General features: G+C 40.5%; 2 protein-coding genes across 4 annotated transcripts in view; one reads left to right on the top strand and one right to left on the bottom strand.

Moving 5' to 3' along the window:
• NF1 (neurofibromin 1) overlaps window positions 1-15,661 on the top strand; it is a 207,901-nt gene that overhangs the window by 115,908 nt on the left and 76,332 nt on the right. The window lies entirely within an intron of this gene.
• On the bottom strand, window positions 9,957-14,558 carry EVI2B (ecotropic viral integration site 2B). 2 transcript variants are annotated; one of them, XM_087925810.1, is made up of 3 exons: window positions 14,427-14,539; window positions 12,097-12,167; window positions 9,957-11,707 (listed from the first exon to the last, which is right to left on the bottom strand). In XM_087925810.1, the coding sequence occupies exon 3, from the start codon at window positions 11,685-11,687 to the stop codon at window positions 10,848-10,850; it is 840 nt and encodes a 279-aa protein (XP_087781936.1). In that variant the 5' UTR covers window positions 11,688-11,707; window positions 12,097-12,167; window positions 14,427-14,539; the 3' UTR covers window positions 9,957-10,847. The 2 variants fall into 2 exon arrangements, with proteins under 2 accessions (XP_087781936.1, XP_026566073.1); XM_026710288.2 differs by lacking the exon at window positions 12,097-12,167 and having other exon boundaries at window positions 14,427-14,558.

Here is a 15,661-nt window from a genome sequence, read left to right as displayed (position 1 = left end):
AACCTTTTTTTGTAAAAATAAATAAATATGGACTTAAAAAAAACCACACACACACACACACACACACACACATCATCATCATCATCATCATCATCATCATCATCATCATCACAATACCAGAAGGACACTGAGGACTTGGAAAAAATGCAAAGAAGAATAATGAAGATAGGGAGGGACTTGGAGACCAAATCTTATGAAGATTAATTAAAGGGACTGGGTACATTTAAAGTAGAGAAAACCAAGCAGAGACATGGTGGCCTCTCCCAATAGTTGTAGGGCTTTCCCAGGGAACAGGAAATGAATTATTTTCGTAGGGCTTCCAGGTAGGACAGTGATGGCTAACCTATGACATGCGTGTCACTCGTGACGTGCTGAGGCACTTTGACTGACACGCCTGTTGGTGTGGGGAAAACCTGCACATTTAGAGGCTGCCTGTGCTCTGCTCCAATCCCTGCTCCCAGCTTGTTGCGTGGAGGCGTGGTGTCACCGCTGCCGCAAGATCTTTGCAGCAGAGAACCAGTTTTAACCGCCATAAACTGAGGTTTGTCAGTTTCATTACCTCAGGAACGCTACAGGAGGAAAGGAGATCCATGAGGTTCACAGCCCTGTAAGGTGGCCTTCCGATCCCCACATCCTGCACCTGCAGCCCTGAGACCAGGGAGACGAGTTTCACAGCCCTGTGTGATCACCCCAGCCCAGTCCGTCATAAACCAAATTATTGATATTTCTTGAAGTGACACACGACCCGAGGAAGGCTACACTTTTTCCCGATTTTCGACACACCAAGCTGAAAAGATTAGCTATCACTGAGGTAGGACAATAACTAAAGGCTCAGTGGGTGAAAGCTTTACACGGAGAGATTCCAATTTAGAATAAGGAGGTATTTCCTGATTGTGAGAGCGGTTAAGCAGTGGAACCGCCTGAAGTCATAGGTCCTCCATCACTGGAGGTTTTCAAGCAAAATTCAGACAGCTATTTGCCTGATCTAGTCTGGGGATTTCTGCCCTGGGCAGTTGGTTAGGCTAGATTCTAGATCTCCATGGTCTCTTTCAACCCTATGCTATGTTTAAAAGCAGCTGAAATTTCGTATTCTCTCTTTTTCTTCAAATTTATTTGTTTGTGGCCTGAAAAAGTGGATGATCCCTGTAGTGGAGTTTATCTCAGATATTCTGGTTATGTCACTGGGTTGTTGTTTTTTTTGCAAGGTGTATAGCTTGTGTGCTTCGAGATTGTTGGAGGCACTTGCCAGGGTAAGGTTTGAAGGAATCTGTCGGTTCGGGATGTCAAGGGTATATCAAACTGATTCCTGCATTGCAAACCAAGATGAAAAGTCGTACGTTTAATAAGTGGAAAAATATTGATGTAGGTATAAATACCGGACACATTTGAGTGAGTCATAAAATTGGAGTAATCGCTTCCAGTGCTGGGGTTTCATCCTCGCAGGCAATTCTCCTGAGGTTTTTGGAAGCAGGAGTCAGCAATGTGATGCTGAATGGGAGGTGCACATCCCCATACTGATCAAGGCCTGCACTCTGGATGAGATCAGCTTGGATTTACTGCAGTCCAACACCCATTGGGTATCCATGGCAGACCTCCCCTAGATTATCTGTGGTTGTAGCCTCCCCCTCTTCCTCCTCCACCATCTCCTCTTCCACCACCCCTTCCTCTTCCACCATCTCCTCTTCCTCTTTCCCCATCTCCTCCTCTTCCTCCTCTCCCCACCTCCTCTACCACCTCTTCCTCCCCCTCCTCTTCCCCCTCCACCACCACCCCTTCCTCTTTCCCCATCTCCTCCTCTTCCTCCTCTCCGCACCTCCTCCCCCTCCTCTTCCCCCTCCTCTTCCTCCTCCACCACCACACCTCTTCCTCCTCCCCCACCTCCTCCCCCTCTTCCTCCTCCTCCTCCTCTTCCACCACCCTTCCTCCTCCTCCTCCACCCCTCCTCCCTCCCTTCCCCTCTCCTCCTCTTCCTCTTCCTTCTCCCCCACCTCTTCCTCCCCCTCCTCTTCCTCCTCCATCACCACCTCCCCTGTTGTCCTCTTCTCCCTCCCTCCACCTCCTCCTTCACCACCACCACCACCATGCCTTCTTCCTCCTCCTCCCACCCCACCTCCTCCTCCTCTTCTTCCACCCCAACTCCTCCTACTTCATAAATTGCCAATACAATAAAAATCTGAACTAGTACTAAATCATCTTGCTAAGGACACATGTTCACCTTGCACAAAAGATTAGATCATCTCAACTAGGACCCTGAAAACACTGCGCCTTCTTTTATATAACTTGGTCCTGTTTAGAGATACAGATAGTCCTCGACCTACAACAGTTCATTTAGTGACTGTTTGAAACTTCCAACGCCGCTGAAAAAAGTACTTATGACCATTTTTCACACTTTTGACCATTTCAGCACCCCCATGGTCACATGATCAAAATTTGGATGCTTGGCAACTGACTGATATTTATGACGGCTGCATTGTCCCAGGTTCATGTGATAAAAGTTTGCAACCTCCTCTTTATAGGCAAGATCAGTGGGGGAAGCCAGGTTCACTTAACAACCAAGTTACTAACTTAACAATTGCAGTGATTCACTTAACAGCTGTGGCAAGAAAGGTCATTAAATGGGAGAAAATTCAATTAACAACGCAACAGAAAGTTTGCTCTCCGTTGTGGTCGTAAGTCGAGGACTATCTGTGCCCATTTTTTGTACCAATGCTAATTCCTTCCCCTTTGCCTCAGGTACAGATGATCACAGCCTCACTTTTAGTGATGTGCTTGCAGCTTGCTTGCGTGGGGTTAGGACATAGTCTGCATTATGGACAGTTCTCTGTTTGATTAAACTGGGAAGATCCTTCTCGGTCCAAGAACAAGTTTGGTTTTGTCTATTTCAGTCTATGGTCTTTTATGTACTTTGCAGCATTGAAAGTACTACTTATTTCACAGTTTTTGGCTACTCCTGGCTCTGCATTGCTGGATTCTTTTCTGGCAGACGCTGCCTCAATAATTATCGGCTTGCATTGCAATCCTCCATTACGCTTTTTTAGTTGCACACCCAGATAGCAGAGACGGTGTGGCTTCTGGTTAGGGAAAAAAAAAATAGTTTCCCGGTGAGAAGATCCAGCACAATGGAACTCCTCCTGTTTCTGATAACTATTTTGGGAACCTTAATTTGTCTGTATAAACAAGGAGACATCATGCATCCATAGAGTGAGCTGGGGGGGTAGACAAACCAGAGGTTTGCAAGTATGCAAAAAAAATATTTTAAAATATTTAAATACCAGTGGTCCTTGACTTAAGACCACAATTGAGCCCAGAATTTTTGAGGGTGAAGTGAAACATTTTTAAAGTGAAATGTTGCCCCCTTTTACGATCTTTTGTGCCACAGTTGTTAAGTGAATCACTGCAGTTATTAAGTTAGTAACACAGTTGTTAAGTGAATGTGGCTTCCCTGTTGACTTTGCTTGTCAGAAGGTCACAAAAAGGGGATCGTGTGACCCCCCCCCCAGGACACGGCAAGCCATCATAAATATGAGTTAGTTGCCAAGTATCTGAATTTTGATCACATGACTATGGGGACACTGCTACAGTCGTAAGTGTGAAAAATGGTCATAAATCACTTTTTTCAGTGCTGTTGTAACTTTAAACAGTCACTAAATGAACTATTGTAAGTCAAGGAGTAACTGTACTCCACCCAGCCACCCATAAAAACTCTACACCACTATAGGAATTGCATTTGACGAAGAACATTGGCAAATGTGGTGGAGTCAAGGAGAGAGCTTTGGAACAAGAATAGAATTGAATTTTGAGTGCATAACAGAATAACAGAGTTGGAGGGCACCTTGTAGGTCATCTAGTCCAACTCTCTGTCCAAGCGGGAGACCCTACACCATTTCTGACAGCTGGCAGTCCAGTCTCTTCCTGAAAACTTCCAGTGATGAAGCTCCCATAACTTCCAAAGGCAACTTCTGTTCCATGGGGTTGATCGTTCTCATTGTCAGAACATTTCTCCTTATTTCCAGATTAAATCTCTCCTTGATCAGCTTCCATCCATTATTCTCTCTGTGACAGTTCCTCACTTCTATCAGGTCTTCCCTGCTCCTTCTCTTCACTAGACTAGCCATGTTCAGTTCCTGTAACCGTTCATCGTATGCTTTAGCCTCCAGTCTCCTAATCATCCTGGTTGCTCTTCTCTGCACTCTTTCTAGAGTCTCAACATCTTTTTTATAGTGTGGTGATCAAAACTGGATGTAGTACTATAGGTGTGGTCTTACTAAGGCTTCATAGAGTGGTATTAGTACCTCACTTGATCTTGATTATATCCGTCTGTTAATGCAGTTTAGGGTTGCATTGGCTTTTTTGGCTGCTGCTGCACACTGCTGGCTCATATTTAACTGGTTGTCCACTAAGACTCCAAGATCCATCCCACAGTTGCTTGTGTTATAAATACAATATATTTATATTATAAAGCGCTCTAAAGCGGTATATAAGTCTAAGTGCTATTGCTGTTGCCTAGAAATGGATCAATTTATACTGCAGTCACATTGGCGCAATGCAGAGACGCGCCCTTTTGTTGCATAAACCAACATTGATGCTGCTGCACTCATCTCTCAAACCTATGAAGAAGGTTTTTGTCAGTTGTCTTCACTGACTAACATGCGAGGCCTGTAGGGCAGCTCCACGCCCCCATCCCCACCCTAGCTTAATTTTTACCCATGGATGGGATCTTAATTAGGGCTTATTTTGGGGATAGGGTTTATATTGGACACGTGTAAAAATCAAGCTAGGGCTTACTTTCAGGGTATATCCTGTTTCCAGGGAAACAGGGTAGTATTGACATTTCAAGGCCAAACCAGGGGTTCTGTGATCAAGATTCAGACACTTGGCAACTGGCTCGTATTTATGATGGCTTCAGTGTCCTGGGGGGTCAGGGGGGGAGGGCTGTCACCTGATCACAATTTTCAACCTTTTGACAAGCAAAGTCAGTGGGGAAACCCGATTCACTTAACAAATCTGTTACTCATTTAAGAACTGCAGTGATTCACTGTAAAATTGGGAAAAATTCACTTTATAACTGTCTTGCTTAGCAACAGAAATTTTGGACTCAATTGTGGTTGTAATTTTACCGCTACCTGTACTCTAGTCAGAGTTTCTATTTCTTAGTCGCCAGCATTGTTGGTGTCTGGGAAGATCTTAGACAGGTGGATGGCATAGATGACACATGCAAAACCAGACCAGGAAGAACCTTTTTATGATTGTAGGATCAGTGCAGGACTCAGAGTTCCAGTTTCTGTGTGAATATGTGGATAGTGTGAACAACTACAGTGATGGTTGGGTGGAAGGAAAGTAAGTAGCACGCTCTTTGCATATTTGACAAGAAATTAGCCACATCTGAAATGCCAATTTCCTGTTTTACAAGTCCTTTAAGAACAATACACAACAGTTTTTGTTTAACTAATAGGTGTATCTGGACCAACATATGGTTGTGTATTCTTGCATGTGGTAGGCTGGTGGTTTGGCTCAGTTCTAAACACTGTTCTACTCTTTCCCTACCATTAGTATTTCACCCTCCAATTTTAATTAATTCAGCTTTTAATTAAATGTAATTCCTCATAAACACTCTCCATGACCCAAGTAATCAAGTACTATTTGCTCTAACCCCATTTTATGGATGAAATTATAGAGATCTTGACTGGGTTCACACAACATATAAACCTATAAAGTGGCTTACATGTTTGAGGATTAGCATGTATGATTTTTTTTTTATGGAAGAGTTATTTGTAAACGGGGGTTTATTGTTAATTCAATAAATCATAGTTAAGCAGATCATATATTATACAGCATGTTAAGTTTTTCATGTTATGTGAGCACACAAACCCTGTATGTTGTTTATTCTCATATTCATTCCCTTTCTCTCTCTTCATATATCACAAGGCCAGTTCATATATTCTGTTTGATTTTAGCTTAGACTGTTGTGTGAACCCAGCCAATAGCAGTTTATTCAATAAATAATTAAAGAATTGTTTACTGCAATGTGTTAACTCAAGAATTACGTTCAGTATCAACTCAGCGTGTGTTTGAAACAAGCATGGAATATTTTATGAGAAGTTGTCTGGATTCATGTATTCACTCAAACACATGAATTCCCCGGAGGACAGAATAAATCAGAAATTTTTCTATCAGGAAATAGCTTTCCTATCTGGTTATTTCCATTACTTAACAATTGGAAATGTGCAGATTAACAGCAGACATTATACAGATGTAGTTTATTAGCAGTACATCTATTTGTTACATCTGAAATTACCATAAAGTTACTTTGAGGAACTAAAGCCCCGTGATGCTAGATATTTACGGATCCTGGGGAAAATCTTAGTTAAGTAAAAAGAAGAAAATTATACAAGCATTATCCAATCAAGCCAGGCCATTCTTTTTGTGAGATGAATCCTCTCAAACAGGAAAATGCTTTTGAAATATAAGCAAGGCTTACTTCTCTAAAATTCCTGCAGAGATCTGATGTAGGGTTAGTACACAGTGGATCTAAACATGTTTACCCAGCTACTCAAGACTCCCTGGAAAACTAAAGAGCAGAACAAAAATCAATGGCCACGCTACCACTCACCACATGCTTGTGAATTCCTCTAAGCCTGGCACTCGACAAGCAATTCCATCAACAGACACATTGACCTGCAACCAGCCTACAAAGCCCTCAGAATCCAAATTAACTGCACAGCCAACCAGAGGCAGCACTGACCCTCAACCAATCCATGGAAACCCTCCCCGCAGTTCACCTCCCAAGGACCCTGATCTGATACGACCTCCCCATCACAAGATCCATCACAACACTCATTGATGACCCACAGCTGATCCATCACATCACCCTCACTCGCACCCGAAGCCCTTACAAAGAGAAGATGGTACCTAGCCTGGTAACAAAATGTTTGGAAACCATCCCACAAGCTCTGAGAGCAAACCTTCACCCTCAAACTTCACTGAGTTTAAATACCATGAGAGGTTGAGTCTCTTTTCACCTGTAGCAATTGGTACTCTAATGTACAGTTTTAGGGAAAAGTAGCTGCCCCCTTTCCATTTTCTCTCATTCCACCCCCCACCCCACCCCAGTCTTTATCACCAGATGTTATCAGAGGCTGATATGTAAAGGAAGTCTGAGTAAACAAATACCACCATCATTCAGGGCTTGCTTCATACATTTCTTTACAAAATTATCCAGCCTGGGACATACCACTGTGAAACAACAATTACTTCCTTAAGTTCAGTAACTGGTTGTATGGACTTTACTGCAGTTGCAATAAGTGCACTAGGTGCCCCTTCTGATTTATGATCAGTCGTTCACATCCTTGTGCAAGAATTTTAGCCCATTCCTCCATGGCCAGTTATTTCAACTTGCAGTAGTAACATTTGAGGATTTTGCCATCTCTCTTTGCTGGCTTTGATTCAGATCCTGCTACAAGTTTAGATCTAGACCAAACCATTGCATTTATTGTTCTTCACTCCCTTGTATGTTTGGGGTTCACTGTATAGCCCACTGATACTTCATTTATACATGGCCTGATACATGGCCTGGTATTCTGCTGCAGCATTCTGTGATATGACACTTAATTTATATTTCTGTCAATGATGGCAAGTCCTCTAGGTCATGATACTGTTTAAACCTCTTTTTTTGCATATATGCATACCGCATCAAGCTATTCCCTTTCAAAACAAGCAGGGTTATTCAGACCACAGAAAAAAAAACAAGGGATAATATTTCAATACTATTGAATAATAATTGAAGGCATGAGAGGAAAAATCAGGACTTTCTTAATGCTACCCAATTGCTACTTTCTCGTGTTCTCTCAGCCTATTTACTCTTCCTTCATGCATCTATTTTGTGATTGAATCCTCGTTTATTCTTTTTCCAAACCACCCCAGCGTGTTACTTACTCACTGCCATAGTTGGTCCATACTTATTCTAGACGTTATCACTTCTTGTCCTTGTGTGCACTGAAGAGTCCCATTTCCACTGCAAAAATGTTTGTTTCTCTTGGCCTAACCGACCCGTACTTTATAGCAGAATGGCCAAAAACATGCTCCTAAACAAGGCATTTTAATTTCTTGTTACTCATTGCTTACAACTACAGGTAATCCTCAACTTACAGCAGTTCGTGTTCTGACCGTAACAGCACTGGAAAAAAAATGACTTATGACTGTTTTTCACATTTACGAACGTTACAACATCTCCAGGGTCACATGCTCAAAATTCAGATGCTTGACAACTGACTCATATTTATGACCGTTGCAGACTCCCAGGGTCTTGTGATGACTTTTTGTAATTTCTGGCAAGCCAAGTCAATGGGGAAGCCAGATTCATTTTAACAACTGGGTTATTAACTTAACTGCAGTGATTCACTTAACAACTGTGGTGAGAAAGGTTGCAAAATGTGGCAAAAGTCACTTAACAAATGTCTTAGCACTGAGCAACAGAAATGTTGGGCTCAACTGTGGTCATAAGTCGAGGACTGCCTGTATCCTTTTACCAGTATTTACATGTCTTAATATTTCTCCATCCATTTTCCTGTCTTAAGTAAACAGATTCGTCTATTCATTGCTGTTTTAAATGTTATTATCAACTGTTCCAAGAACACAGGATTAGCTGTACTGTGTTTTCATTTTCCTGCCCAATATATTTCTAATGTCACAAAAAACATTCTTGATAACTATATTAAAGAAGCAAGGGAATATCAGTTTTGTCTCTTGCCTTCTGCTCAATGTTGAACCAAATATGCTATTTATTCTCACACTGGGTTTCCTTCCATCATATTCCCCTCTTACCTCATTCAGCCATCAACTTTCAACTTTGTGTCTCCATAAAACATCCAATCATCCATTTAATCATTCATTTTATTGTCCACTTTGTCTATAGCAAGAAACATACCATCTTCTTTCCTGTGTCGTTCATACATTTCTCAGTGACCTACTGAAGACGAAAATTTGGTCTCTGTATCTCCTGCCTGGCTAAAGACCAGACTTCCCAAATTTTGCTTCTGATCACCTGTAGCATTCCTTTAGTAAAAATTCTCCCAAACAAAATACTTCCCAGGCTAGCTTAACAAAATAATTGCAAACATTTGTTGAACAACATTAAGGGAAAATCTCTTTATGGTTCTTAATTCATAGCATCCAGTCTTCTCCAATTTGATACCCTTCAAATATTTTGGGATGACCGCTCCTACAATTTGCCAGCCAACTTGAGGAAAGCTGGCTTTAAAGTTTCTAATGCTTTGTGACAACTGGGCTAAAATCTTTCCTGAAGTGCATGTAGAAATTATGGTCCTTGTGAGAGAATAAAGTGGTGGCTCTTTTTAGTAGGGAAATAAATCCTGATCTCTTGAACGTTAGTAATCTGATCCCTTCTCATTAATAAGAATAATTAAATTAGAATAATTGGCATGTTTCTCTATGTATGAATCGAAATGCAATTGCACAATTACATAGTTTTCTGCAACCTGCAAGCCCATCACACACTAAAGCTGCAGCTAATATATATTCTTATCATTGCCACCTAATGTGCGTAATAAAATACTATGTATCGCAATAGGCCAACATGCAGGCATTTGGAAATTGAGAATAGCTCAGTTTGTGGTCAGGTGCTTTTTGGGGCCAAAAAAAAGGAGGGGCAGGGCACAGCTTTTTAGATAAGATATATAAATAGGCTTTCAAGCAAAATGGAAACTAGGAGAGAATAAACTCTTGATAACTTTGTGGATACACAGGACACAGCCAAACATCTAAGGGTAATAATTAAGGGAAGGAAAAGAATTATGAAATTCAAAATGACTGTTTAAGTCAGAAGTGGTGCTGTAATTTCAAAAGAGAAAATTTCTCAAAAGGGTCAACTTCAAAGTGCGGGCACCAATGTCAAACTTGTACATTGCTGAGTGATTATTTAAAAGCACTAAATGGTCACATTAAGTGCAGGTTTTTTGATTAGAAAAAGTTCACAACAGATTAAAAGGATTCCAGGGTGATAAAGGCTTTAAAAAAAAAACCCTCATAAAAAAATGAGTCTTTTCCAAGCATAAGAATTTAGGAGGAATAAATCCATGGGGTAGATGTTCTTGAAATCTGTCTTTGCAACCAAAGCTCACTCTGGAATATCAGAGACCGAGAGAATGTTTGGCTGAGGAATGAATCTTCCTGAAAGCATCTTTGGAAGTACATGTATTCCTCAACTTACCGTCATTCGTTTATTGACCGTTTGAAGTTATAACAGCACTGAAAAAAGTGATTTACAACCAGGCCTCACACTTACGACAGTCGCAGCATTCCCCACAGTCCCATGATCAAAATTCCAGCACTTGGGAACTGGCATGTATGGTATGTACAATAGTTGTGGTGTCCCAGGGTCATGTGAACACTATTTTGGATGTTCCCAGATGGTTTCTAACAAGCAAAAGCAATGGGAGAAGCTGAATTAACTTAATGATCATGTGAATCAGTTGACTGTGATGATTCAGAACATAGAATAACACAGTCGGAAGGAACCTTGGAGGCCTTTTAATCCAACTCGCTGCTCTGACAGGAAGACCCTATACTATTTCAGACACATGGTTAAATAAATATGGTTAGATAAATGGATAAATTTGCTTAATAATGGTGGCAAAAAAGGTCATAAAATTGGGCATGACTCATTTAACAACCACCTTGTTTAGCAAGAGAAATTGTGCCAATTGTGGTCATAAGTCGAGTACTACCTGCATGAAAAGATGAAGGTAAATGGATGTATTCCATTTTTTTCAGCATATTTTAAAAAAATAAACCCAGAAGGAAGCAATTACTTGTGCCAACATCTATAAAAATCAATAACACAAAAAATCTTCTGGCGGTGGAGGAAGTAGCACTGCTTCATCAACACTTTGTTGGGCCATATCTGGCAGTGTAGAACCCTGAATTTCTACATGTTGTTCCATAGGAAGAGATTCGGGGATAAAAATATCCCCATTGACTCCACTGGGCCAGCTGGTCGAAGGAGGGTCTTGTAGCTTTGGACTCTCAGGCTGGAGCGAAATGTCAGTTAAGTTGTTTGGTTCCTCGGAAATTTGGGGTTGGCTGCTAGCTGAAGAATCCAAGGTTGCCGTGGCAGTGTGGCTTGACTCACTCTCTGTACCTGCCTCATCAGATCCCTGTGGAACGTCCAAGGTCTTCCTTGATTCAGACAGTTGTCCTTCTGCATGGTCCAGCAGTTGTGTGTCCTTGCTAAATTTCCATGGCAAAAGAGAGAGAACGGACATCCGTTTTATGCCTTGTACCGGTTCCCTATCTACAATAAGGTCGGGCACGTCTCCATCAGCAAACGGGGAGCGTCCTGCCCAGTGGGGAAGAGGTACATTTGACCTTTTCCGTTGCCTCCAAAGGAAGATGGCAACGATAATAACAATCATGAGCAGCAAGACGACCCCAATAATCACGGCGACTATTAAATGTTCATCTGCAAGTTTAGGTTCTTTTGTTGTGGTAGGAAGCAGGGGCTTGCTGGATGGTGTTTGCTGTTCATTTTTGGTAGGGACTTTCGATTGACTTCCTTGAGATGGAAAGCTGTGGGGTTCATCATCGAGCAACATGCCTTCTGTCTTTCCATCAGTTTGGTTCCACCACAATTGTCCATAGATGAACATTAGAACAATGGCCTTGGTCGCCATTGTCAAAATTCTGGGGATCTCTTTCGTGGCATGAAGAAGATAAAAAGGTAGGGATTAATAACAGCACCACATTTTGCCTATTGAAAGCCTAGCGACAATAAACATTTATAAACCAACCCTTGTATACTAGATCAACACCCCCTCCCCCAAGCTTTTGGGCACCAGGGACCCATTCCGTGGAGAGAGGTTTTTCTGTGAACCAGAAGGGGTGTGGTTTCACATGCTGCCTGCATCCCATGGGATGGGGCTTCACATGTTTGCACGGCATGCTTTCTGGCATGCCACAGCCCAATGCCGGTCCAGGGACCAGGGGTTGGGACCAGGGGTGGGATTCAACCAGTGTTAACAGCTGGTTTGGTGAGCGCACGCACAGCGTTTGCAAACTCATCATTTCAGCTCTAATATTTACCTTCTACTGCAGCCCCGGTGAATAAAACAGCTGAGGCACGGCAATTTGCTGTGCCGCATGAATCAGCTGAGCTGCAAAACATAGAAATAAAGAACAGACTAGGGCAGGTGGGCGGGGCCAAATGATCACCCGAATTACCAGTTTACCCGTATCGGTCCGAACCAGTAGAATCCCACCTCTGGTTGGGAACCCCTGTACTAGGTGACACTGTGGTATCTCGGTACTTGTTTAATTGGTTGCGGGTGGTACAATGAGTATAAAAAACTATGAGTACTAAACAAATTCTTCCCATAAGGAATAATGTAAGTAAATTTAATGCATTCCCAAACCAAAGACAATGCACATTTTTAAGGCAATGCATAAAAAGATAGGGTTGTATATCATTACCTTACATGTGAAATAAACCTAAAAATAAATAAGTACTTGGATTAAATAAAGTAAAAACTTCATTTTACCTGTACTGATAAGAAAAAAAAGCATGAAAATATGTAAAATGACCACAAAGCAAAGATAGGGAATGTGCACAGGGCAAGACTAACACGTTATCATTTGTTACGCCCAGAAAGGATAGTGAGTCACAAGGCAACCAACACTGACAAATTCTACCTTGCGTGTTGAATACCAAACAAATGACAAGTACCAGGGTGATCAAAATGTGTTGAGTACCAAATTTGATGAGTTTCAAAGCAGTTGAGTACCAAGGTACCACTGTACATGATAGAATAGCCAGAATTTAGTAAATTTCTGAGGAAACAAATTCTAGCTTCAGCTAATTTGCTGCTTTTAAGGCTATCTGTTTTAAAAATGTATTTTGGTGTACAACATATTAATTTATGAACACCTTTTTTTAGCCATCCTTCATGCTGGGGAACAAAACAATAAAACCAAATGTACAGTATAAATATAAGTTAAGGAAACAATGTCCTTAAATGAATATAATGCAATAAAAATGAAGGCTTTACAGGAAAAAAAATGTACATTTGTAGGGGTGGGAAAATGTGTGTACGGGCAACATACCCAGGCAATATACTGCATACATTTAATAGTTTTAATGGATCCAAAAGTACAACTATTAGTAAAAGGCAAATTTACACTGAAATGAGAATTTCTTTTTTAAAAAGAAAAACCTGAAGAGATAAAGCTACATATATTTTTAAGAAACCTGAATTAATTCTATAGGGTCTCTTGCTTGAGCCAGGGGGTTGGACTAGAAGACCTCAAAGGTCCCTTCCAACAGTCTTATTCTACAAATAAACAGGCGTAGGCCCCATCTTGTACTTGTTCAGAAAAGAACAAAAAGACTTGATTGTTTGAGAGGCAATTTGACCGGTGGTGAGGGTGCTGGACTAGAAAACTAGGAGATTGTGAGTTCTAGTCCCACTTTAGGCATGAAAGTTGCCTCCCCCCCCCCTGCCCCCAATGGGGTGCAAAATAAGTATAAGAACAGAGCAGGACTTTTACTGAGAGTCATTTTTTTTTCTTGCATTGGGGGTAATTTGCCATTTACAACAAACTAGTGCAAAGATTGAAACAATTAATGCCTCATACCAGAGCTTAATTTAAAAAAATGGCTCCAGTACTTAGATTCATTCAGGAATGAGGTGGAATGCGTGACAATTCTGGGCGGCTTACAACATTAAAATGAAATCACAAACATATACATAAATGTGTAAAATCACATTTATTTATTTATATTTTTAAGCTTGTATTAATGAGCCATCTACACTGGGTCTTTTTTTTCCTGCAGTTTGTCTGCCTTTCAAAACAACTAATCCTGGTATTTCCAAAACTGAACTCTGGACACTCTTTTGAATAAATATGTATAAAATTCTGCCATAAATGGTGTGGCTTGCAGTTAAAGGAACACCACATATAGAAACTATTGAATTTCTGCTCAGACTCATTAAAAAATTAAAATTGCATTTGTAACCCGCTCTGCAGAACAAGGTGAAGCTTGAAGAGATGGTTGACTTCAAAAATTATGAATTTTTCACTATCCAATTTTGGGCTCCTGTTTGCGCTGAACATTACGTACAAACAGATCTAACCACAGAACTAATTCTCTAATTTGGATCCTAGTACTAGAATTTAACCAATTGAAAGTCCAAGTCACAAAACAGACTTCAGTATGAAATTTCGAGAAAGTAACTTATTTTAATATGTTTTACATACGGCAGGAAGCACATGACAGTTAAATTGCTATTTGGAGGAGTAAAGAGTGAAGATCATTTGAGATCCAACCTATTCCTATTTTTTTTCATATTAGTTGGTTGTCATTCGTTTGTTTTGAGGATTTTTTTAAACAAAAAGTACAATTAAATCTGGCTTACCTTTCGGATTTCTCCTGCACTACTCAATCTCTTGTTTATAGCATAACTTTTACTGTTACACATCAGGGAAGTGAGAATGCAGCAAAATACTTTAAATGGTATGATGGTTTGCATATTGCAAAAGGATCTTAGTCTTGACATAAAGAGGAAGTTTATCAGTGAACAATGCCGGAAGCCCCTCAAATTAAGAAATATTTAAATATGTCAGTATAGCTGTTTCCATAGATGAGGGAGAGAACACCAAAACTCCTGCCAAAAAGTTAACAACAGCAGGAGGAATCGAGGCTATTACAAAGTTGAGTGAAAAATATTGGCATAACTACATTTTCCACTATTTTTTTTTCTCTTACAGGGCAAAAAGTTTCCTACTTGCTTACTTGCACTATTTCCTTGCACCACTTCTTATGAGAATATCGTTCATCACTCACAGGTTTCTCTCAGGAGTCTTAATAAAGGTTAGGGTGTGGGTGTGTTTCTGTATTGATCTGGTTTTGATGATCATACTTTTGTGGGGTTTATTTTGTTGCAGACATTTGATTGCCAAACTAGGTAACACCATCAGCGCTAGAAGGGAGAGGGATTTGCTGTCATTGTATATAGGCCAGGAAGTGTTGTGGTCTTTTAGCTTTCTGATTGTCTCTTTTGAATAGTATGTAGATGTTGTTCATCTCTATGTATCGTTGATGGCCAATTTGTCTTAAGTGCCAGGCTTCTAGGAATTCTCTAGTACTTTTTCCAGTCCTACTTTGTAAAGTCAAATAGGCATGAGCCTTTTGCATGAGCCTGCAAGCCCATTACTTCTCCTTTTATCCGAGTTGGAGAACCCAGGAAATTGCAGTTAAATATAGATTCTGGTTGTATAAGAATAAGGAAACATGGTTAATGATTTCTGAAAAAGAGTAACTTAATTTTTTTGCAAGCTATACATCATAGCTTTGGACATTATAGCTTTGGATATTATTACTACTTCCTCCTAGATTTGTTACTTTCTCATGAGAATTGTGAAGCGTAGAAGCTGTGTATTAGCATTTAAAGAAAACTCATATCTTGTCAGGATTTAATCAATTATGACTAATAGCTTCAGACATGCTTTACACTTTCCTAATTATAATTTCAAAGGGATATATCCAATACTAATGCATCTAGATCCTTATTGTTTCTATTTTTTGCTACAATTTGCTAAAGAAGCCATAGTGATCTGATTAGAGATAATACAAAGCCATAATGGGTAGATT

Source organism: Pseudonaja textilis, chromosome 1 (genome assembly GCF_049901715.1).
Source record: "Pseudonaja textilis isolate UNSWEBS1 chromosome 1, rPseTex1.2, whole genome shotgun sequence".
Lineage (NCBI taxonomy): Eukaryota > Metazoa > Chordata > Lepidosauria > Squamata > Elapidae > Pseudonaja > Pseudonaja textilis.
This window is presented reverse-complemented; position numbering and strand designations above follow the sequence as displayed.